This window comes from Rattus rattus, chromosome 7 (assembly GCF_011064425.1).
Source record: "Rattus rattus isolate New Zealand chromosome 7, Rrattus_CSIRO_v1, whole genome shotgun sequence".
Taxonomy (NCBI): domain Eukaryota; kingdom Metazoa; phylum Chordata; class Mammalia; order Rodentia; family Muridae; genus Rattus; species Rattus rattus.
Genome location: NC_046160.1, coordinates 125873692 through 125898019, shown reverse-complemented (window position 1 = coordinate 125898019; position 24328 = coordinate 125873692). Strand labels below are relative to the sequence as shown.

Here is a 24328-nt window from a genome sequence, read left to right as displayed (position 1 = left end):
TTCACAGGGGTCACCTAATATCAGAAAACACAGATATTAACATTATGACTCATAACAGTAGCAAAACTTCAGTTATGAGTAGCAACAAAATAATTTTATGTTGGGGAGGAGTAATACAGCTCTCCCACAACATGCAGAACTGGATTAAGGGAATATGGAGGAAGGTTGAGCTAGAACCTTCCTCCCTCCAAGTCTAGCCAGGCCTAGGGTTTCCGGCTCACCCGGTAGTCTTGAAATGGAGATCCTGGAGAGAAGAAGGGATAGGGTTAATGAAGTCCAGAATAGGGCACCCAGAGCCTGGGCTTCCTTGTACTGTGAAGACAATTCTGCTGTGAGACAGGAGGAGAGGGAAGGGCAGAGTGGCGGCTTTGGAAACCCCAGAAAAGTCTCAAGCTTGGGACATGGCAGATGTTCACTGAGACTCGTGGGTGTGACTGGGAACACGATTCTCTTCTCGGCACCCACTTGGGCACTAGAACCCTGCAGCAGTCGAGGTGCCCTGCACCATCCTGCCTGCACACCCGTGGTGTAGACCGTGGCACTGGGTGAGAGCGCCCCTGCTCTCCTAACCTGCCTGGCCAGGTGCTTCCTGATACACCTCCCACCAACTTCTTGTAAACAGCACCTGAGACTACAATGGCAGCCAGAAGGCAATGGGGACCCACACGGCTTCCGTGCTCCTGGGCGCTGGCACACTCTCAGGTGCCACATGCCTGTATTTGCTCTCTGTGGTGTCAGCACCAGCTTCCTGTACAGTCTTAGTTAGGGTTTTACTGCTGTGAGCAGACACCATGACCAAGGCAACTCTCATAAGGACAGCATTTAATTGGGGCTGGCTTACAGGGTCAGAGGTTCAGTCTATTATCATCAAGGCGGGAGCATGGCAGCATCCAGACAGGCATGGTGAGGAGGAGCTGAGAGTTCTACATCTTCATCTGAAGGCAGCTAGGAGAAGACTGGCTTCCAGGCAGCTAGGATTGAGGGTCTCCAAGCCCACCCCCACAGTGACATACTTCCTCCAACAGGGCCACACCTTCTAATAGTGCCACTCCCTGGGCCAAACGCAAACCATCACACTGCCTTTCTGCCTTTTGTCTGCCTCCTCTCCTGGGGCTATAACTCTTCTGCAGACAAAGTTGTCCTTGTCACTCATTCATCAATCTAGAGCCCCTCCCAAAAGGGGATGCTCTCCTCTCCCGGTCCCAGGGGTGTCTGGCTCTGCACTCTCCCGGCAGACAGCCTTCTCTGAAACGCAGAATCTTGCCACCTACCTGGCAAGTCCCTGAGGAGCTAAGGCCAGAATGAACCCATCTAGCCTTGAGGAAGGGAGGTGGCGCCTTCTTATGCAGTCTTAATGTCCGTACTGCAGACTTGCTAGGTTTCTCCCGTGTTCCAGAGACTTCTACCCAGAAGAGGCCAGTCAACAATTCCTTCTTCTCCCCAAGCAAGAGAAGCCTGAGTCACTGTGAAACTCGGTGGTTCTTCTGAGTAGACTTGTACCAGCACCCCGTGGCTTTTGAGGGAGCCAGCCGTGCAAGGGCTCCTGCAGCCGAGGAGCTCAGTTTGGGAGCATGTCACTTCCCAGACCTTTCTGACCTGACGCATGGGCGGCAGCTACCAGGAATCACAGCCCCAGACCATCTGCTGTTGAGCAGAAAGCGTGGTCAGTGTGGTCTCTGCTGCCACAGGGAGCCCTGTGTGAGGAAGGCTGCCTGGGGGAGAGGAGGCCACAGATCTGTGCCCCGGTGTCTGCAGTGAGACTTAGCCACCACCTGCTCCCAGGACCTAATGCAGCCTTCCCACCTCCCCAAGCCCTAGTTCCTTTATCTGTAAGCTGGGGGAGTCCGATGACAATGAGGAACTGGGACGTGGCTGGAAATACGGTTATGTTGGTGCTTTCTTGAAAGATCCTGTCCGATGGTGCTTGGACCCCTGTACCTGGGGTCCCAAGAGCCCTGAGAGGAGAGTCCAGGACCTGTTCTCACTGGCCCTGTCCTGCCTACATGACTCCGGGAATCCCTGGGCTTTGTTGACGGACTCCCTATGCAGTGTAAGGTCTGAGGGGATCAGTGGGAAGAGTGGACTTGCACGTGCTGGGAGGGAGCCGGGAAGGCAGAGGTTGTGGTCGCTCTGTGGTCACGGAGTAGGGAAGTCCCCCTCAGACCTGCCCTCCTTACTTTCCCTGGCCACTCGGGCTCTGTGTCACGGTTTGTCTCAGAGAAAGGCACCTCAGGCTTTTCTTCCACAGGCTTCATAGGCCGAGTGTATGTGGGGAACCGTGTCTTCCCCTGCACAGGCAAGTCCAGGGCTGGGAGGAAGAACGCAAGGATGCACGAATCTGCCTCATGGGAGAGATATACCCTCAGACTGGCCTTCGTTCTGCCTGGCCAGAGGGGGAAGGGGCCTGAGAATGACATAGGTCCTTTCTTAAAGTTACCCTTCCGACCTGTGCCGTCGCAGGCCACCACTGACATGACCAGCCCCTCCCAATGTAGAGGAAGGAGAAGGCGGCTACATCAACTGGACTGGTGGCTTAGTGGCCCCATGAGCCAACTCCCGTAGCCCCCCATAGCTCCTAGGCACAATCCCCTTGGAGGGGACCTGGGGCTAGAGATACCACGTGTCCAGCTCGCCCGCTAATGATCTGGCAAGAGGTCTGGTTGTCCCCAGACCTTGCAGACCGGTGACAAGGTCAGGGCAGTGAGATGTCAGGATCTCACTCAGAAGGAAGGGTTGCTACAGCTACAGAGGCAGCACTGGAGGGGAACCCAGAGAGGAAGCACCACTTCCCACTTTCTCCTCAGCCGTAGCAGGCCCTGTTGGCGCCCTGCCCATCTCCTCAGGCCCTCACAGCTTCTGAGCTCTCTGCCCACTTCACTCGACTGTCCCGAGGCCTTCCCTGTGGAAGTGCGGTGTCGTGCCCCGACCCCAGCCCCCCTCTCTAATTGGGCGCTGTCCTTGATGCTCCCTCCCCGCCCTGAGAGCCCATTGGGGCATGGACTGACTCTGCTGCCCTTTAACTGGCTTCTTCTGTCTCTCACTTCTCTCCTTCTGTCCCCAGGCTTCCTGGGGTCACTCCTTGAATAACTCCCACCCTTTCTTCATTCTTTGAGAGTTCACTGTAACTGCTGCTGCTGCTGACTGTGGGAGCTCATGGCCTCGGAGCCAGGGACGGGAGGCTGGAGAAGAGGCTGAGGTGGTAACATCCTGCCATGGGCTTTGTGACCTAGACCCTCCCCACAGGCTCTGAGCAGCTTGTGGCCTGAAGGTCATCAGCAGGACAAGCCCAGGGCACTGGAGACGGAGCGGGATCAGTGTCTATCAGGAAGTCTGTCTGCAGGTTCCCTAGGAAGCAGAGCATGCCCATGGACGGAAAAACGGGGGTTGGGAGCAGTAGGAGGGGGGCTGGAGTCTGCTGCTAGGAAGCCAGCTATACAGAAACTGGACTGGTGGGTGCCCAGAGGATCCCAGAGGACACCTTAGCCAGCTCTTCCCAGGCCGCTCCTGTGGGCACTGGCTTCATTTTTGCCTGCAAGCAGGTGAGCTGGGAAGTGGTGTTTCTCTCCCTTGTGGCCCAGCCCTCGTTACTGTGGAGGGGGGAGGGGCGGGCTGGGATTAATTTAATTACCCGCTGGTCTCCTGGAGCCTGGGAGGCACCTGATGAGCTCATGAGTGAGTCTCAGGGCCAGCGAGGTGCGTGAGCCTCCTCAGGGAGCAAGTGTCCGGCCTTGCAGCCCCAGCCGAGGCAGCCTCTCTTAGTGACCTTCCTCTCTGCTCCTGACCCAAGGGGAGCCCAGAGGCCCAGCTGCCTGGCACTGAGAGTCTGGTTTGGGAGACGGGGGTCATACACAGAGAACCTAAAACTTAAATGGCTGGTGTGTGTGGGGGTGGGTGGGGAGAGGCTAAGAGGTGGGAACGAACCTACTATTCTAATTCAAAAGGAAGTTCTCTTCTTGCTCCGGAATTATTTGAAATTCGACTATAAATGGTATAAGTTAAAAAAAAAAAAAAAAAAGAAAGAAATCACACGTTCCTCATGTGAGCCACACCACTGACTGAAAGAGTAAATGCTACCTACAGGCCAGAGGCTTCTCACTCACTCAGCAGGAATCTACGGAGGGAGGTGGACGGGCAGCCCCGCTTACTTTCCAAATGGTTCTATGGTTGTAAGGGACGGTGACAGTGGACCCGTTAACATCTTCACTTGGTGGTACTGGCCGTGTCTCTCCCTCGGTTGGGGACTGAGCCTGGGGACGGAGTAGTATCCAGTAGAGTGGTGTGTAGGAAACTTCGCGTCTCTCTGAGAGCAAGCCACCTTCACTCCAGAGCTCTCCCCAGTGTGGTCCCGGAGGCTGGCCTGCAGAATGGGGATAACCTTGAAACTCAAGGGTTTCTCGAAGTATTGGCTGGCTTCAAGTGCTCTGTGTTTCCAAGGCTGCCCACACACACACACACACACACACACACACACACACACACACACACACCTCTGGAGAGTCAGGTTTATAGGCATACACCCATCACACAGTTTGTAGAGTGCTGAGGACTGAACCCAGGACCCCGTGCACAGTAGGCGGGCACCCTACCAACTGAGCTACATCCCTAGCTCTTACAGGAGCGGGCTTCTGGAATGTCCCTGGACCCATTGCTGCACAGCTGGTGTCCCCTCAGCAGGTCGTAGTATGAGAGTCCCATTTGTTCCACGGTCTCAGAGAGACCGGACAGATCCTGAAGGTGGAGCCCTTTCCCAGCATGCCTGTGTGTAGAGTCACTGCAGGAGTTGCTCTTGGGCACTGGCTGACCCAGAAGTAAGCAGAGGCATCCCCCAACCCCCAGCCTCTGGGAATGGCTGGAGTCCTCATCAGAGCCTTATAGGCAGGGCTCCAGCGAGGGACCGGCGAGTGACCGGTGTAGCCCCTGTCTTGGGTTATTTGAGTTAGTTTCCTGCGCTTCCCTGGAGTGTGTGAGGGTCTCTTGAATTCTTCCGAAACTCGGTGTGGAGCTGTGCAGCGAGGCTGGGCCCCCAGGTAGCATTGCCCAGCGGAGCTACCCTGTGCCCGGTACTGTTGTCATTCCTGAGGGTGTGCTGGTTGGGCCTTACCAGGGAGCTGCCCTCCTCTCCTCCCCTGTAAAAGGCTCCACATTCCTAAGAGGTGACTGTAGGGAATAAGGAGGAGGGAGGTTCTGGTTTTTTGTTCTCCAGCCTGTGGGTTGGGCCTCCTTGCTCCCCTGTCCCCATACTTTTTCCTGTTCTGGGCTGTACCATGGATCTAGGCTGAGTGGGTGGGGGCTCCTGAGGGTGCTTTAGGTACCCCCTGGGGAACAAAGTGTTTACTACCAGGCCGGTCAGAGCCCACCCGCGTGAGCCTATGCATTCCTGGGGCCCTATGTTCCTTATGGTCAGCGGTGGGCTTCATGGGCCCTTTTCAGAGCCGGTGGGTAGGAGGGGGACAGGATGACAGCATGAGGCATGAGGACATCAAGGGCAGGCTTCCCTGGGGTCTCGCTGGCTTCATGCTGGAAAGGACAGACGCCTCATATTCCCATGGTTGATGTGCCTGTCCTGTCCACTGCAGATCCCAGCCCCTTCTGTCCACCTTGTAGAAGCCCATGGAGTTTATTCCCCAGCCCTACCCCGAGGTGGACGCAGTAGCGGGCTTTGCTCAGTGTGTCTGCTGTCCCCGCCTTGCTCTGAGGATGAGGGTTAGAGTATGAAGTACCTGGGAGACCCTGCATCCTTTAGGAGAAGGGATCCAGGCGGCGATTCACCGAGCCGGTAGGCAGAGCCCCAGCTGGTCACTTAGCCTCATAGCCTCTAGCCCAAGGTACAGTAGTACCAGGTACTGGGCGTCCAACTGACTGAGGTATCCCAGACCATCAGCCTCACAGGGTGCTTGGGACAGGCCCTGCAGAGGTCTCACAGGTTCCCACTTGTGTCTTCCCTGCCTGATTTCTGGTCCTTGAGTCCTCCAAGCCTTCCACTGCAGCCTGGGCTGAGGATGGTCGGCTCGCACCCCCATGCTGCTGGGCAGGAAGACAGGGCTGTGGGGTAGACAAGCGGGGGCAGCAGAACGGGGCTGGCAGGCAGTGAGACTTCTGCCGGCTTTTCTGAAGGGATAACAAAGCAGGGGCAGTGTGGTGAGGGTGGGTGGACTCTTTCCTGGGACGTGTTAAAAGTGGGGTTGCCTGGGCCCCATGATTGGTGACGGAGGAACTCCCCACAAGCGTCCGCTTTGGGAGTGGAAAAGGAGGTGGGGGTGGAGGAGGGAGCACAGAGCCTAGGGTGTGGGCTTTTTAAATTCCCCCTACTTTTGCTCCTCTGGAAGCCCTGAGCCCTTAGCCTATGGCATTGCGCGTTGCTGGAATCCAGGGAGGGTCTTTCCACCTCAGTTGCTGTCTGCATATCTGTCACAAAGGCATGCCCAGACACACTCTCTACCCATCCACTAGGCTCTCCCACCTCCTCGAAGATGACTGTCTCCCCACTACATAGTAGAGAGGGGGCTCCTGGACTTTGGGCCCCGAGGAGGCTGTCCCTGGCTGTGGGATATTTATGCCGACTACTCTTGGACCTGAAACGTCTTGGAATCCGAAAGAATCACCCCCCGGGGGGTTGCAGACCAGGGAGCACACCATCACCGTCCTAGAAACCAGACTTCGAGAACCACATGGAGGGAGTGCTAGGCTAGAGTGGGGTTGTGCCCCTTGGGTGAGTTCCTGGTGGCTAATGCCTCTTCTTCCCTTCCTCTCTTCAGATCCCTCATCCACCTACATCAGGCCGTTGGAGACCAAGGTGAAGCTGTTGGATGGTGACAAGCTCCCCCCACAGGTAAGTGGATCGCCAGGGTATTGGCTACAGGGGTAATGGCCATCCCATCTCCAGTTTCTCTGTGGCTCCCATAGCTTCCTCCTTAGCCTCCTCCTAGAAAGCCTTGTCACAGTCCCACTCCTTGCTCTAATCCAGGCTTCTGGGTGGCTAGGGCTTGCCCACCTGGCTGACTGCTGCTTGCCCAGTGTCTGTAAGCTCGGTATGGCTGGCACTGGGCCCAATGGCAGCGGCGGCGACAGGCGAATGGAGGCAGACTCCCATGGGACCCCTAACCCTGCTGGCCAGTTCCTCACTAGGTCTACCTTCCTGGCTGCCTGGCCTAACCCTGCTCATGTGCATAGTTGGGGTTGTGGGTCCACGCAGGGAGAGCAGCCTCAGGATGTCAGCTGAGGGACTTGGTCAGGGCAGCTGATGGAGAGGAGGTGTCTACTGGAAGGGAGTGGAGCCTCTCGTGGACCATGACTGGACACGGAGGAGAAACCAGCAAACACCTCTGCTGTTGGTGGGGACGGCAGAGGGCCTGGTGACGAGAGGCTGTGGCATTCTCTGATTTAGACAAGTCCCTCCAGCCTACCCGCTCCCGGACTCACCCCCTGGCTTCATCTTAACCTCTCCCTCCTCTGTTATACCTGCTGGTATGACGTAAGTGGCCGTCCCCAGATGAGACAGCCTTGGAAACTGCTCAGATGCCTGGCCCTGTTGCCATGTGACCTGCTGGGCTCGATGCCTACACAGGAAGACCGTGACTCCTCTATCCACAGGTGGCTGTTGGGAGGCTCACATCCCAGCGGTGAATTTAGTCCACTGTGTCACCTCCATAGGCCTCCCTGCTGAGGCTGGTGTCTTGCCTGGTGGGGCAGGATGGGAGGCTGACTGAACACAGTTGCTATGGGACCGCGTGGGGTGGTGGCAGTGGCAGTGGGGGGTGGGGAGCAGTGGTGCCAGCAGTATTGTGGAGCCCGGGGCAGCACCTGCTCTGGAGAAGGTCCACACCCACCTGGAGGGAAGGGAGTTGTTCGTGCCAGCGCCCACTCCCGCTTGACGGGCCACTGCTTGTTGAGTGAAGAATGGCATCCCATGCCAGGGCCCCAACTCTGGCCCTATGGTTTCCGGGCAGCATTGGCCTCGGTATGACCTTTGTTCCTGTGGAGGGGCAGACGAGGAGTCCCCTTTCAAGGTCAGGAAGCTGTTCCCACCGTCCTTTGCACAGGAAGTGTGTTCTACCGCCTAAACAAAGAGCAGCCCGTGTTCTACCCCCTCTCACCCCCCCATTTTCACAGGGATTGGGGGTTGTGCTTGATATTTTGTCTCTGCTCTCCGGGCCACTTTGTCCCATTGGGAACCTGTACCCTGTTTCAAGTGTTGGACCAGGCCGTGGACTTGTACAACAGGTAGATGTGAAAGCCATGCCGTAGCAGTCCTTCTGCCCTTCCCTCCCCCCTCCCCGGGGCAGCCACAGTCCCACATGGAAGCCCTCCCTACCCATGGCTATGTCCCCTCGCCTTATGTACCCCCGTGCAGGAGGCCGAGCCTTCGGCCCTGAGCAGCGGCCAGCTCTGTCCTGGTCCCACCCCTCCAGGGATTAGCTCCTAGTTCGGGGCCTCCTGGTGCACACCGTTAGGTGTGTCTTCACTTACTCCAAGCTTTCTTGGCCCCGAGCTGTCTGTCTTGTTCCTTCCTGCAGATTCCCGTCCCTCCTCCCCGCCTGACTGCCAACCGCCTGAGGAAGGGCTCTCAGAGCCCCAGTGGCCTCATCCCTGCCTCTGTCCCCTGCCATAGCTGAGTTGTGCCTGAGCCTGGGAAACCCCCAGCTCTCCCCACCCAGTCTCCTAGGCCCAGAAAGGGAGGCTGACTCTCACCCAGGCTCAGGAAGGTCTGGCTGCTCCGAGGGAGCAAGGGGACCATCTATCTGTACAGGCCCCCATGCTGTGGCTGCCTGCTGGACAGCCTTTGGGCATCTTGAGGGAGGAGTTGATGGTGGTAGGACAGCCTCCGCCCTCACTCCTCAGCCACGGGGCCCTGGTGTGTGGAATTTCATGATTCTGTCATGAAATCATATCCAAACAGAAACCCCCCAGCTCCTCGCAAAGCCGAGAAATTGCCCACTGGCGAAAAGCAGGCGTGAGGAATGTTCGTAATATTGTAAGGTGATGTGTCCTTGGGGTTCGAGTGGGAGGCCAGAGAGTCTCCCCTGATCCTAACCCCCACTCCCCACCCCTCCCCTCCCCCACAGCCTCTATTTGACTCCGAAACAGCTTTAATTAAAAATGTGCCAGGGTGCTCACAGGCTAAATTACTGTAGCGCAGTTCATATTTTCTCTCTCGTGCCGGCTTTAAAATCTCATCAACACAGCTGCTTCCTCCAGGATGATTCATCCCAGGACTCCGTGCCCATTATTTTTCCCCCACAGCTTCTCCGTGCCCAGCCAGGACCCGGGGTAGGGGCAGCTGTAATTGACGCTGGGGCCCTCCAGTTAGCCACCCGCGGAGCTGATAAATGAGACCTCCAGAACCACCTCGAAGCCAGCCTCACAAAAGAGCAAGCGGCCCTGGTGTTCTCTCACCCAGGCCCAGAGGACCCACCGTGGCCGCAGCTGCAGGCTGGGGTTCTGGAGGGAGGCCGGGGGCCAGCCCTCCTCAACCCCAAAACCTTCATGCTCTCCCTCCCATACAGGGCCAGGTACCACGGGGCTGCTGAATGTAGCCCGTGATGATGTCTGTACCAGACCCAGGTAGAGAAAAGGCCTGGATGGGGGAGAGCTTCCTGGCAGGGATGCTCCGTTAGTCAGCTCGGGCTGCTCCGGTTTGCTGGGGAAGCCGAGAATGCACAGTCACACTCACTCTCTGCCCAAGAAGCTGGAAGAAGAATTCAGGGTGTTAACAGGGTTGGTTTATCCCCAGGCCTTACTCCTGGCTTGCTGATGGCAACCGGCCCCCGAGTCCCTCATACTTTGCCATCTTTGACCTAATTGGTCTCTTTGAGGAGGGCAGCAGGCACCCTGATGACCTTACTTTAACTTGCTCACCTCTTTGAGGACCCCCATCTTCAAGGGGATCTCATCCTAAGGTTTGGACCCGGTATGGGGAGGAGGGCATTGGGACTTAACCGCATGATGGGGGCAGTGTGGCACCACCAGCCTCGCACGAACCATCAGAAAGTGAGTTTGAGCCCTGGATGGATCTGAGTTCAGGCCATTTTCTGTCCCACTGTTACCTGTAGCTTCAGGCGAAATTAACTCCCTGTCCTTTGTGCCTTGGTTTCCTCCGAGTATGTCAGGGATGGGGACGATGGTGACAGCCAGCATAGGTCTGGTGTGGCCCTGGGAGCACTCCTGCGGGCAGTCCTTGTCTGTCTGTGGTTTCCTGATCCCAAGGGCCTCTGACTGTGCGTCTTGGCAGATAACCTCTACCTGTCCCAGCACGAGGTGCTCCGTGTTGTCCTGTGTCTGAATTTGGAACAGGCCTTTTAGGAACCGTCCACCACCACCCAAAACCCTTTTGACACCCCATTTCTGTTCCCCACATTCCTGAGCTTGAGGAAGGCAGGGCTGCCCATTCACATGTCCCTCTAAGGTCTCCCTGCCTCCTCATGGCGTCAGTTCAGCTGCGTGGCGTCTGCCATGGTGCACGACGCCTGAAACAACTCAGGGTGCTCCTGTTCTGCCCGTGTGATGTGGGCTGGCACCTTGCCCCCAGCCTGGGCACAACAGCGCCACGGCTCTGGAAGACCTGAAATGCCATCTTAGCAAGGACCTGAGTCTGTCTGCCTCTTACCGGGGACCCTGTTGTCCACCCTCAGCAGAAGGGCAGGACATCCAGGTGACCCGATGAGGGTCTAGGCGTTGTGCTCTGGGCCTGAGCAGTGAAGTCTCAGGGAGCGCCTACCAGGAGTCAGATGCAGAGCAGAACCTAGAGACGGCTCACTAGCGCCACCTGTCTGCCGGGGGACACCGGGCAGCTGGTGTAACCTCTCTGGGTCCTGGTTTCCTTATCAAGGCCACTAATGTACCTGCTTTATCAGTCACTCAGACAGTTAAAGGGCTGTTGTAGATAACACTGAGATGTGGGCCAGCTGGTAGTGAGGGCCATGCCGGGAGCCCCTGCCTGACCGCAGGCTATGTATACCAAGCAGAGGCCCAGGGGGTTGTTCAGTTGTTTAGACTTACCCATCTACAGTAGGGCTTTCATACTGTAAGCCTGCATTCCCCACTCCCCGATATCTTCCTGCCTGGCCCTTCTATCTCTCTTTCATCTCAGTGAACCGAACAGGACCCGAAAGGGGGCGGTTATCCCTATGGTCTCGGGGATCTGGCTGTCCCGTGGGTGAGCCACTCCATCACAGGCCTCTGGTCCAGTGGTCCCTCCAGCAGGGTTGACAAGTGGGGCAGGGGAGGTGGCACCAGATGGGCCGGAAGTGACCTTATTACCTCATCTGAATACTAATGAAAAGAAGCCTCAGGGCCCCCAGCCAAAGCGGCTGCCCCTTTGTTCCTAATGGCCTGAAAATGAGTTAAGATTAAAGAGAAAGCAAGCAGACCCAGTTGGCATCACCAGGTAGCCTCTCAGAGCTGGCTGGGGCCCTGGGGGTACCCCTAGGCCCTTCAGGAGGCTGCATTCCCTAGAAGGGTATCTGGCTTGTCTCAAATACTGGATGACTTTTTAGGGTCCTCTTTCCTAGCCCCGGGTAAACCACCCTGGCCCACCTGAGATCCCTTGGCTTTGTCCAGTCCATGACAGACGGCATAGGCTGGCAGGGTGATGCTGTTTTCTCTCCTTCCAGCTGCCCCGCCCCTACGGCCTCCAGAGAAGCCGGCTCCAGGTAGAGCTGCTGGGGAAGGGGTTGGGGGGTGGGGCTTGCAGTGGCCCTGAGGGGCAGGAGGAGGGCTGCTAAGTGCTGTGTGTCGGGGTGTGTCTGCAGTGTCTCCTCTCCACTGTCCTTCCTGGGAGCTGACCACTTCCAGAATGCACTAGTCCTGCCTGTGGGTTCCTTTTGGGACCTGCTCCCTTTGAGCCGAAGGCGCTTCCCGCGTTACAGTGTAACAAAATCCAGTCTACAGTGGTACCCCTCGACTGGGCCTTTCTTGCCGGTCTATCGCAGAACGCCCTGAGGCAGGAGCCCATGTATGTCAGTGGGAATACCACATAACCTTCTTCCAACAACCACCCTACCCCAGCTCTGCAGCAGGACCCTTGCAGTGCAGGGCCGGGCGATGCTACAGCAGTGAGAGGTTGGGGGCAAAGGCTTGCACAGCCGTGGCTCCCAGGTGGCAAAGGTCTGGGTCACGCGACCAAGTCTCAGCCCATGGGTCCACACTGTTGAACGTTTAGAAGCTTCCTTGGCTTGCACTCACTATACAGTTGTAATAACCAACGACGTCTTAGACATCTCCCGATGTCCCCAGGGGCAGAGTAATTCCAGCCGAGCGAGAACCACTGAGGAATAGCAACAGGACTGTGTGCCAGGCCCTGGGCTGCCTGCCCGTGCCAGCAGGACCATTACAAAGCGCTCAGGTCCTATGTCAGCTGACAGCTGCAGTGACCTCCAAATCCTCCTGCTCTGCTCCACGTGGTCTAAATGGACCAGTCGGTGCAGCGCATGGCCCGGACTGTCCATAGACACCTGCAGAGGCCACTCCTCTCTGGAGACTTCTGCCCCTTCCTCTGCCTGTGAGCTCGGCCTCTGGGATACTCCTGGTAGGACAGCTTCCTAGAGGCCTGTATTCTGCCTGCTCTGCAGTCCTCCCTCTGCTTCCAGCCTGGCCAGTGAACTGGTGAGCTGTTTGTTTCCGGGTGGGCGGAGCAATGCTTTCTGGCGCTGAGTAACCTGGCCAGACCATTAATCACACTTGGGTGAACAATCCCACAGCCCTTCCCCCTTAAGGCCAAAGATGACAGAGGAAGGTCCTTAGACCCCGGGAGGCAGCCCCATGGGTAGAAACAGGAAAGGTAGAAAGTACAGCCTGGAGGCCCGGGGTGGGTCTCACCTCAGGCGCCCTCACATTTCTGCATATCCACAGTGGGGCTGGGGGACAGTGACAATGCCTGCAAGCAGTGGGGTTCCCCAGACCCGCAGGATAGAAGCTTGCTACAGTAAAGTGAGCAGGCTTCACATGGGGTCCCCGGCCATGCTTCACTGCATGGTACCATAGGGGCGCAAGTTTGTACTGTGTGCTCAGTGTCCTGGGGGCTGCCAGGGAAGGGAGAGTTGGCAGGACACCCCACACCCTATGAGAAGCCCACCTCCCCACACTAGTAGCACCAGCATCCAGGAGCAAGTCCACCTCTGGGCCCTTGGTGGTCCTGTAGTTCTTTTCCTGGTTAATCCTGGATCAGCATGGGGCTCTGATGGGCCCCTTCAGACGGGCTGCTTTCCACCCCAGGCCTAGTGGCCCTTGTACTCAGTGTGTTCTCTGCGAGCGACTTGTGAACACACGGGAGCTGCCCGCGGATGGCACATTTTAGGGAATGAAATTCTCCTGGAGCAGGGAGACAGACTCGAGGCACGCTCCCTCAGAAACAGCTCAGGAAGGGGTCCCTGGCACAGCCTCTGACCATCTACCTTCCCTAGCAAGGAGTCTCAGGTGGGTGGGCCGTGGGCACTGAAGGGCAGCCTCCTTCAGTACCCGCCCTCTGACAGTGCTTGCCTGGGTTTCTCCAGCATGAGGCTCCCCATCCCTGTAGGCTCCACATGGCAGAAGTTCCTGGAAATCGGAAGGCAGCGGAGTCTGGCAGTATCAGAGGGGTAGCCACAGGTCACATACCAAGGCTGTACTAGGCACTAAGCGGGTGGCGTCAGGTGCTGGCCTTGGGTAGAAGCCTGAACTGCCCTTGACTCTGAGGTCTCAGGGCAAGTGACCCAAAGCTTCCTGTGTCTCCTCACTCCCAGTTCAGAATCCTCACGCTGCCCTTCAGAAGCCTTAGGAGTGGGCAAAAAAAAGTGCGCCCTTGTATGCTCAGACAAGAGAGAGGAATGCAGGGTTAGCTACTGCAATTGTGGGGCCGTGGAAGTCTTGTCCCAGCCCGGAGCAGACTTGAGGGAGATCCAACCTCCCACTAGGATATCAGGGCAGGCGGACTTCCTGTAAGACCTTTTGCCCTACCATCACAAATGCCCTGCCCTTCAAGGGGTCTGCAGCTCCTGCCTCCAGCCTCTGGAATTCTGTTCCGCCCAGGGCTCTAGGCGGTAACTAGCTGGCCTCTTTAATCTGGCTTTAAGTGTGGCCCTGGTTACTCCTCATTTGATGTGTCACTAGTCGCACTGCCCCTTAATGAGAGATCACGTGTGTTTTCCCCCTGCCCGCCCCTGTGGCTTGCTAATAAAGTCCTGTGCACACGCAAACATGTACAGCTGCTCACCCAAAGTAGGGGTGAGGAGTTGTGCGATGCTCATTGGAAACCCCCACCCCACCCAAGGAAATTACCCAGGGCTTATCTCTGTGGAGGTGTGCGGGTGGGAGGGGATGTGGCCTTAGAGCCTACTACAGTGTTTTCAGTCCCAGCCTGTCTGATTGAGGGCCAGAGAAGCTGTGGGAAGGGAGGCCCAGTCCAAACATAATCCTGTGTGTGGGTGAGGACCAGACCAGACTGGACTGGACTGGACAGGACAGGACAGGTCAGGTCCTGCCTTCTTGGTCGTGGGCTGGCGGGAAACAGACCAGGCTACAATCTGTCGCCACTCCCAGTTTCATGGCCAAATGGGATATCACTGTGCATTCTCTGCTGGGCTGGTAACCTGCCTCTGGTGTCTTAAGTTTGTCCACCAGTCACAGCAAGGTGGCAGGGACATCTCCATGTCCCCACAGAAGAACAGCATTGGTAGGCAAGGTCCCATGAGGGTTGATACATGTATTTATGTGAGGACATTAAGGGTTCATTAGAACTTAGAAGGTGCTCTCTGCTGAGAAGTGTTTGGTGGTGGCAGAGAGGTGACTGTGATTTAGTTTAGGGTTTTTGAGTGGAGCTCGGATAACCCCTCGGGGAAACACGGCGAATATGGAAAGGGTCACTCACGGTGGAGTTAAGGGGTCCCGGACAGTCGGGGACAGTCTCTATCCCTCAGATCTGGTCATAGGGCACTCCCCTAGATCTGGTCTTGTGTCAGGGAGGATTGATTTCTCTGTGGCCTTTAAAGCCTCTCAGAGGCCTGCACAAGTCCCGTGGTCAGGCTACCACAGTCTCACTCGATGGCTAAGGCCCTTTACGAGATCTCTTGGGCGATCTCTTCGCAGGTAATGCTGGCTAGGACCAGACCTAGTGTTAAGAGTCATGCGGAGTTAGATCAGGAGGCTTCTGGGTTCCCGCTTGGGTGAGGAAACAGCCCCACCCCTCAGTACCTGCTCCCTGGCCTTTGAACACACTTAGCCCAGCAGACCCCTGTGCACCCCATTGCCCTGTTGGCAGACTTCTTCTCTGGCTGGACTCCGGCCTCTCCAGGCTGGGGGTGGTATAGTGTTGTGAAGTAACCATCCCAACTTTTTGTCTGGTGGCCGGGGCACCTCCGTCTTCTGTCTGAGCTTTCACTGTCTCTACCTGCAGGTGGCTAAGGCTCGCAGATGGTGGGAGGTCTGAGGAATGGGGGTGCAGGCGACTGGCAGGAGGCCAGCACTGGAATGTGGGGATCCCTTCCAGGCTGGATGGTGGGAGGAGGAAGCCCTCCGTAGGGCTGCTGCCCAGCTGCCTGCTCCCTGCCAGCCTGCCTGGCCTCTCTCCTTCCTGCTTTGTTCAGGGGAACTCAGCAGCCTGCTGATTTGTGGACATTCCTTTGCGGTTTTTATCTGCCTCGTGGGTTCCTCCTTTCCTTTGAAGTCTTGGTGGCTTAGAGAGGAAGGCTGTCTTCTGTGGGGCTGGACCTGATAAATGGACAGCCTGGACCACGCCCTGTTCACCATACGGTTTCCCTGGCCCTTAGGGACTCTGGCTCCTGGCCTTGGGTCACTAGCCTGGCTTACAGGGAATTTTCCTTTTTTTCTCCTAAAGGAGCCACCCCAGGGCAGCATTATGTGTGTGTGTCCATCCTTCCTCCTTATTCTGGTTTGCACTGGTTCTTGTAGATTTGGAACGCCCAGGCCTGCTTTGCTGGGGGGATTCAGGGGTGGAGTTCTCTGTCTGATGGTAGAGGGAGCCTATGAACTTCGGTGAGCTCCTGGGAGGGCGAGCCTGAGCAGATAGGTCGCTGCGTAGAGGGTGACTTGCTTGTTAAGAACAGTGCCTGGCCTAGGGTGCAGGGTCAGCCATCCCTAGATCTGACCGTCTTCTTTTCCCTCCTAGCAGGCAGGCTCTGGAGAGTTCCGGACACTTCGGAAAGGCTTCTCCCCATACCATTCGGAATCCCAGCTTGCGTCCCTGCCGCCCTCCTACCAGGAAGTCCTACAGAACGTAAGTGTCCCCACCAAAGGTCCCCACTGTTCCTGGTCCAGAACCTTCAGAATCGTCGCTCTGAGATCCAGAAGAGACAGATAGAGGCACGACAGGCTGGCTACAGCCCAGGGCATGCGGGCGGTGTGTGGTCAAAGACTTTTACCTGAAGCCCCAGTTGTGTCTCGGGCAGCTGTGGGTAAAAAGCCAAGCATGGACTGCCAGCCCCGAGTGTCCTTCCTCACTCCACCCTCCTGGGACGGGGTCCTGGGCTCCTACATCCTTGGCGTCCATGGGGACCCAGTGAGGAGGTTAGAAGCGAAGCGTTGGGTAGGTGACATTGCTAGCCTTGCAGGACAGTGTGCGAAGGCCATGGCAGGGGGCTGCGAGGATGAGCACCCTGTTCTGGGCTGTCGGTGACTCTGTAGCCAAGGGAGGAAGCCACTGGCCTGAGATTTAGGCTCTGGAGCTGAGGGATGAAGCCTTGTAAGTTAATGGGGCCATGGACCAGGACCACCACAGGCTTCCAGGGCCATTTGCCACGTGCTCACCTGGGCTCTGACCTGCCTGGGATGGGAAGCAGGTGACTGCTTGGAGCCAGCTCTCAGGAAGTGACCGTCCATGCATGTGTGTCAGCCCAGTACAGAGAGGGGTGTGGGATGCCGTTCTCACCTGCCCCGCGGGACGGTGACGGTAAACCCCCACTTGCTCAGGCTTACAAGAACATCCCTGTGGGAGTCCCTGTAGCTGCTCACGCACTCCACACCTGTGTGGTAGGCTCCTCCAGTACTGGACTTCCTGGGAAGTAGGTGGGGTCCCCCCGCCCCATCCTCCACCTCACGGGCAAGGCTGCCCGTGGCCATTCTGTGGCCTTGGTGGACCACAGTGCTGGCACAAGACGGCTCATGCCGCCACTGGCAACGGTCCTCTGCTCCTTCTCTTGCGAAGCCTGGCTACCTCCTCTACCTGTTGACGCTGTGCAAGCAGCCAAGCCCACTGACTGCAGATAATCCAAATATTTATCCAGGAGCCCGTGACCAAATGATGCTCTAATTGCTTCTCGACGAAGGGCTCAGAGAGCTAAGCGACGCCACCCAGGGGCTGGCTCCTCAGGCTCCCCCACTCTCGGCCCTTCCGCTTTCTGCTCCCCTCCTCCATTCTGGAGGGGTAGAAGACTGGAAAGCAGCCTGCTGGGCATCGGGAACTGAAGGCTTTCAAATGCCGGCATCCGTGAAGTGATGGGTCACTGGCTCTGGTGATGGGTCAGCCTGCCAGGGGCCAGGCCACTTCCTATAGCCTCTAGGGGACACCCCCAGCCCCCAAGGCTTCAACAGTGCTGACAGAAGGCTAACGGGATGTGGGAATGTTCTGGAAGTTTTCATGGTGGAGGCCATGGGAGAGGGGATCGTGTGTCTCACCCGATAAGAGAGGCTGCTGCTCTGCTCTGGGGAGGAGGAAATGAGCCTCCTGGGTTGCAGCAGATTGCAGGGCCCAAATGGGCCCGGAGGTCAGGGGTCAGTGTGGGCTTGTAGAGCAGGGCATACCTCAGTTCCGTGAGGGCTGTGAACTGAAGACCAGCGAATCACCTGTTTAGGATAGGGAGCCAAAGGGCAGAAGGCAGAGGGGGATGGTGGGCTGGGGCGAGGGGTGCTTTGGATGGAGTGCCCCATGGATGCCAGCCATAGCAGTTACATAGGAGCCTACTGCAGGCAGGGATGAAGGCTCAAAGGTCAAGGCTGTTGGCCTGACTGGTCGCCTTGACCCTCAGTGCTGTCAGTGCTTGGCCACTGTTTCCTCCATACCGGGGCCAGTCTCTTTAAGGTGCATGGGACAGCAAGGTGAAACGTCAAAGGCTGCCAGATAAGTGTGTGTGTGTGTTTGTGTGTTTGTGTGTGTGTGTGTGTGTGTGTGTGTGTGTGCGCCCCTCCCTTCCCTGCCGCCCGCCTCTGGAGGAGGTGCTTCCCGACAGGAGTCGTAAGGCGTGGGTAGGCATCTTGGGAAAAGCTTAGACTCACGTACACCAGCTGACTTGGGCAAGCTCGCTGTCCTCATCTGTGGGGTGGATTTGTTTAATCACTCGGGACTGACCTGCCCAGTGCAGGTGCCTTGGTGTGGGCCCGAGTGACGCTAACCCCAGCGCTAACCCCAACACCTCAGTCGCTCTAACCAGTCATTAGGAATTGAGCAATGGCCGATACCCTTTTCAGAGCCCCAACTCCCCCCCGCCCCCCACACCTGATGTTTGGGGGGTGATTTGAGCCAGGCTGACTAGACTGCACAGCCATCCATCCATGTGCCTCCTGCCTCTTTGAATTGCGGCTGCTTTCTGGAAGGGCTCCTAGCAGTCACTCAGAAACCGGAACAGATGAGGAAGCAGGCCAGGCTCATCAGGGCGAACTGGGGATAGGGTCTTCCCTAGGACAGGGTGACAGGCATAGGGAGGGGTCTGGGCTCCACAGGATGACATGCCAGGACCAGTCTTCACTCATTTGGCTGGCACCCTCTGCTGGCCGGTGGGGGAAGTGTGGCCGCTGCTCAAGTCCAGCCTAGCCTGGGCAGCAGCCCTGGGGTAAGACATCCTCACCCACCGGCTGCCGTTCCCCATTTGGTTTCCCTGTCTGCTAACCCGGCAGCCTGGGCTACAGTTAGAGACTCACTCTCCAGGCATTCCCCCGTGTTTCCCATGCTTCCTGTGACACGTGACACAGGAAGGGAGGAAACTGAGGCTCAGAATGGGCCAAGGCACGAATCAAGTCCCAGTTAAAGGGACCATGCCCAACTCTGGCTTTCCTAGGTCCCAAGCCTTGTTGGGGCAGAGCCCCCCCCCATGCCTGTGCTGGCACTGGTGCCATCAGCCTGTGAGGCCCTGGCGAGCATCCTTGCCAGGTGGCTCGGTGGACAGGCTGTCAGTGGAAGGCCCTGGGCCTAAGGAAGACGATAAAAATCCCTACTGGGCTTGCGCGGTGGCCTAGCCCATTGGCCATGGCTGGACAGGATTCAGTCCTCTTGAGTCAGCTTCTCTGACTGCTGGCAGGAGTCTGCAGGGCCCAGGTCTTGCAGAGGGAGTGAGTAGTTCAGTCTTCAGGACGATCCTCAGGCACCAGGGTCCAGCCATCTAGTGCTCTGGCTGCAGAAGACTCCCCTTCCTACTTGTTCCCAGGGCACTTTCTGGTGTTTTCTTAATTGCCCTATGGTCCATAATTATAGCCCAAGGCAGAAGCCTCTGCCTTGCTTATGGCCACCAGGAGGGGGGAAGCTGGAGGGAGGCTGGGTGAAGTGCTCTAACAGCTAAGATACTCGGCTTCAGACGGACTGGGTCCCCTCCTGGCCCAGTCCAGCCGGGACTGACTTCAACTCTCGCCTGTGAACACGTGGCCGGTAGCTGACTCACCTCCCAGGTGGCCAGGACTGGGCCAAGGGGCAGGGAGCTTAGGATGGGTTGGGTGGACTTTGGACTCAGACGGCAGGGTTGAGCCTCCGCCCGCTGAGTGACATGAATCTCCTGCTCTCCCAAGATGCTCATGCTTCCCGTGCAGAACAATACACACGGTCGGTCTTGTGTGCTCCCCACCCCCACCCCCCTCCTTTTGTTGTGCAAGCCACCACCGTGTAATCTGCAGAAGAGGTGGCGTGACCAGGAAGCATGAGGAGCTGCCAGGCTGGTATCGGCTCCTAGGCTCTCACCCTTGCCTCTTCTCCTCCAGCTCCCCACCTCTCACCCCATCTCCTCCTGCCTCAGTGTTGGCTCCAGGGAACTCAAGCTGGTGCTCATCCAGTGTGACGGGCGTCGGGGACCCGGCCAGGGGCTCATCTATGCTGTTCTTTTCACAGGGTCCAGCCTGCCCTGTACCGGAGCTGCCCTCACCCCCTTCCACCGTCTACAGTTCAGCAGGACAGAAGCCTGAGGCTGTTGTGCATGCCATGAAGGTAAAATGTGCCAACACACAATGGGACCTTGGGCTCATGGCACCCCATTCCCCACAGGTGCCATGTCCAAGCTCTGGCACTCGAGGCTGGGGGTGGGCAATCGGGAGACTGTCCCTGTCGTGGCTGGAGCACCATGGGACTTGTGCTGGATGTAGTCTTGAGAGCGTCAGTTGTCTGCTGAGCCTGGGGTGTTGCTGCTGAGGAAACTGACCCGTATAGGAGGGCAAGTGTTCCCCTAAGGCCAAAGAGAGGCCCAGGTTGGGAGTGAGGCCGGAATGGAAGGTCCAGGTCAGCCTCATGCCTCTAGTTTCACGACTGCTGTCTAGAGCTCAGCCCTGCCCAGGGCTCTGTTTTCCTTTGTCTGTAAATTGTGGTCCTCACCCACCCTTGTGCTCGGAGACTCAGTCACCGTGGGAGCTGGCAGTGACTGCCGTGTCCCATGTGGATGGGTACAGGCTGTCACATCCTTTGGTGGCTCTTGAAGCGAGCCCACCTGAAGCTCCTGCCCAACCTCCCTAGTTTCCTGAGTAGCCCTTCGCTGGCCTCCTCCTGACTCTTTTTTCTTCAGGTTCTGGAAGTACATGAGAACCTTGACCGGCAGCTCCAAGACAGCTGTGAGGAGGACCTGAGTGAGAAGGAGAAGGCCATCGTTCGAGAGATGTGCAACGTGGAGGCACTTTCTGGGCTGGGGCTGGGGCTGGGGCTGGGGCTGGGGCTGGGGCTGGGGCTGGGGCTGGGGCTGGGGCTGGGGCTGGGGCTAGGGCTAGGGTTGGGGCTGGGGCTGGGTCCAGGTCCTGGGTGTGTGGCCATCTGATTCTCATTCTCCTAGCTATAGTTTGGGGAGGATTTGGAAGTCTTGGCTCATTATATCCACCATACCTTGCCCTTTGGCGAGGCCTCTGACCTCTCACCAGATCTGTCCATTCCCAGGAGAGCCAGGCCTAGGACTCTGGACAGAGCCCGAGCTCTGGTTTCTTTGCTCGCTGGTGCCCCCTGGTGGCCTCTGGCCGTGCACGTGGAATAATCTCTCCCACCCACCCTTTGCCATCACCATTGGCCCCTCATAGAAGCCAACAGGGGAGTAGTACCTCGGGGTCTGAACCTGGGGCCTAGGTTGGGCGGGATGCCCTGAGGTGCACCTCATGTTGTATCCAGAGTCTATGGACCCCACTGGACATCTTCAAGGACAGGTTCACACCTAGCAGTAGCCTGTTTAGGGGTCAAGCATGACTTTGACAGTGGGTAGGTTTATGGCGAGCCCTCCGCTCACATTGTGTGCTCCACTCACAGGTGGTCTGGAGGAAACTGGGGGACGCTGCCAGCACCAAGCCCTCCATCCGGCAGCACCTGTCTGGTAATCAGTTCAAGGGGCCATTGTAGGGCCATCTCTCCATGGGCGCAGACTGGCCCTGCCTGGAGTCTGAGGCCTTAGACCTGGCAGAAACTCTGGCCTAGCCACCGTCTTTCTCCATGGTGAATTGTACATAGGACACGGCCCACCCTGGCTGCCCTGGTGTGACACTGACCGCCCAGGCCTCCACCTCCTGCCTCCCTCACCAGCAAACCTTGGCAAGACAAGAAGCCATGGCCTGCTCGCTGCAGCAAAGTGGCCAGGCAGCCTGGCTCCCCGTTTGAGCTCCACGTTCCATTAGCAAGAAGCTTCCGAGACTCCAAGCCAAGGGATTGTCTGGGGAGGTGCCCTGCTCTTGGTAGAAGTCCCTCGACAAGTATTCTAACTCGCTGTCCCTTACACTGGACAGAAGCCACCAGAGCCTCAATTGTGACACGGGTGGCGCTTTCTGCTACCCGGCCAGAGCCAGGACCCTGGGTCACGGAGCACTGGCTCCCACGTGTCCATGGCTGGCCGGGAGCTCAGGGTTCCCTGTCACCTGGGGGTTGGTGCCCAGCCACCCTGATGCCAGCTGCTGCTCACTAACGTTCACCCCCTCAGTAGCATCTCCTTGCCTAGGTCAGGCTTAGCCACTTCTTAGGTCTCTCCTGCCAGGTTTCCTTTTCTGGTTTACAGCAACATAGGAAAAAGCCCTGGAGATGTCCGGGCTGAGCTCAGCATTCTCAATGGGCAGGTAGAACCGGGCCACTGCCCTGGCTCACTGTCCATGTGACCTCCCCACCCCCCATGTGCTCTGGGTCACTACGGATGGAGCTACAGGAGCCGCCCCTGATGAGTTTTCCCTGGGAAGGAAGGGGCATGACCTGGTTCTGGCTTTAATCTGCTGTGTGGCCTTCAGCAAGCCACTCAGCTTCTCTGGGCTCCCAGCGGTTCCCTTTGGCTTTGCTCACTCTAGAAACCACCCCAGTTTGGTGGGCCTCTGTCCTCAACAACGGATGAGCTCATGTGGTAACTTACCAGGAACATGCTAGGCTAGCCTGTCTGTCATGCTGTCCCCTCACAGGTCACATCTGAGCCTTAGCCCCTCCCTCCAAGGGACCTGAGCAGGGGACGGGGAGGGGGTTGTCAAATGCGTGCTTCAGTGTACGTGTTCACGCCTCAGACGGCGGGTGACGCATGACTGATGGGGGTGTTCTCTAACGTGGTGTGAGGAGAACGAGGACTGGGGTGCTCTTGTGAACTGTGCAGATGCTATCTGTGGGAGGCCCTGGCCTCGCTGCCGGCATCACGTACCGTGTTTTACAAACACACTCAGCAGCTGTCCCCATGCAATGGTACTTAGAGCCCCACACAGCCCAAAGAGCTTGTCCTTGCCTCCCATACCTGTGAGCAGAGGGGACAGGCCAAGAAGGTGGGTGGCGTCTCTGCTCCCCAACCTTGGGTTGTTCCCAGCGCCTCTGCTGCCCACCCCCTTGGGTCCCACACTCTCAGGGGAAAGGCCCATGGCCCTTGGTGTGCCCAGGGAGTGCTGTGCAGGGGCCAGAGGGAACCAGCTTACTGCTCTGGCCGTTGGTGTCACTGGGAAACTCTAGAAGGAGCTGCTGTATGGTCAAGTGATAAAACTTGGAACTCCAACTGCTGGCCCCAGTACTGGGTAATCCCTAAGTGGGCTGCTGGGCAGGCAAGACCCTTCCTGGTTCTTTGAAGCCCAGAATGTTGAGGTATGTGGGCCCACACAAGGTGGGAGCCAAGTCAGAGAGTCCCAGTCAAATCTGTATCAGGACAGTTTAGCCACCTCTGAAATAGCAATAAGTAAGAGTTCCTGGAGTCTGAAGACCGGTCAAGAAAGAGCCCAGAAACAACCTTTCCCTTTCGGAGAGGTGTGACCCTGTCCCTAATGCTGCAGAGGCATCCTGGGAACCTAAAGAGAATTTCTTGTAGACCCTCTGCCCTTGTGCAGGGTGGAACAAGATATACCCCAGCCCTTTGCAGTGGGCTGCCCTCTAGGACAGTCTGCATCATATCTCGAGCCTAACAGAAGAGGCCAGCAGCACCCGGCTGAGCCCTAGGCTGGGGACCACAGGTGACCTTCGTGACCCCTCCCTTCCGGAGCCTTAGCTTTGCAGTGCTGACTCTCCATCTCCAGCTCACAGGATGCTTGGACTGGCTCCACCCCCCACTGTGACAGGTCACCTGGCCCCATCTAGGTGGCCTGGCCTTCCCTGGAGTCAGAATCTGCTGAGCACATCTTCATCTGCGTTCAACAGCCACACGCCAGTGTTTAAAGACAAAGTGACCTTTCATTTTTCTTTCTTGAAACTTGAGAGGAAGTGAGATACACACTACTGATTTTTTTTTTTTTTTTTAAAGAAACAAACTAGACGCATGGCTGCAGAGTGGCAGAGGTGTCTATTTTCATACTGTGGGGGAAAGTGCTGCTTTTGGGAGGGGCTGGAACGCCTGGTTTCTGCCCCGGGCCAGTCTTGTACAGGAGTTGGTGGGGAGCCCTGCAGTTGCCCTCTCCTGCCCTGGCTGTGTAGAGCTGGAGCCTGTGCCCTTCGGCGGTTTCTACCTTCTATCGAGCCACTTCGATTTGTGGAGAGAGAGAAAAAAATAGAACTTTTGATAGTGTGGTAAAAGCATTGATTTGAACTATTTTAGTAAAAGGAGTAACATATAAGACTGTGACAGTGTCTACTTTGAACTAGATAATAAAGGCCTCTTTGTGAGCCTCGGAGCTCGGTGTGCACTGCTTCTTTCCCTGGTGTGAGCGGTGGGGCAGGCGGCTGGCCCCGGGTGGATACTGAGGACTCCACTCACCGTTACTCTCGTGTCAGGAGCAGGAGGGTTTCCAACCTGGTCAGGCA

At 57.3% G+C, this 24328-nt stretch overlaps 1 protein-coding gene across 1 annotated transcript in view; it reads left to right on the top strand.

The window, feature by feature from the left end:
- Ccdc85c (coiled-coil domain containing 85C) overlaps positions 1-24198 on the top strand; it is a 72416-nt gene extending 48218 nt beyond the window's left edge. Inside the window, 5 exon segments of the mRNA XM_032909158.1 lie at positions 6756-6829; positions 16097-16204; positions 20015-20110; positions 20679-20777; positions 21401-24198. Coding sequence (XP_032765049.1) covers positions 6756-6829; positions 16097-16204; positions 20015-20110; positions 20679-20777; positions 21401-21490 — 467 coding nt within the window. The 3' untranslated portion in view covers positions 21491-24198.
- The last annotated feature ends 130 nt before the right edge of the window (positions 24199-24328 follow it).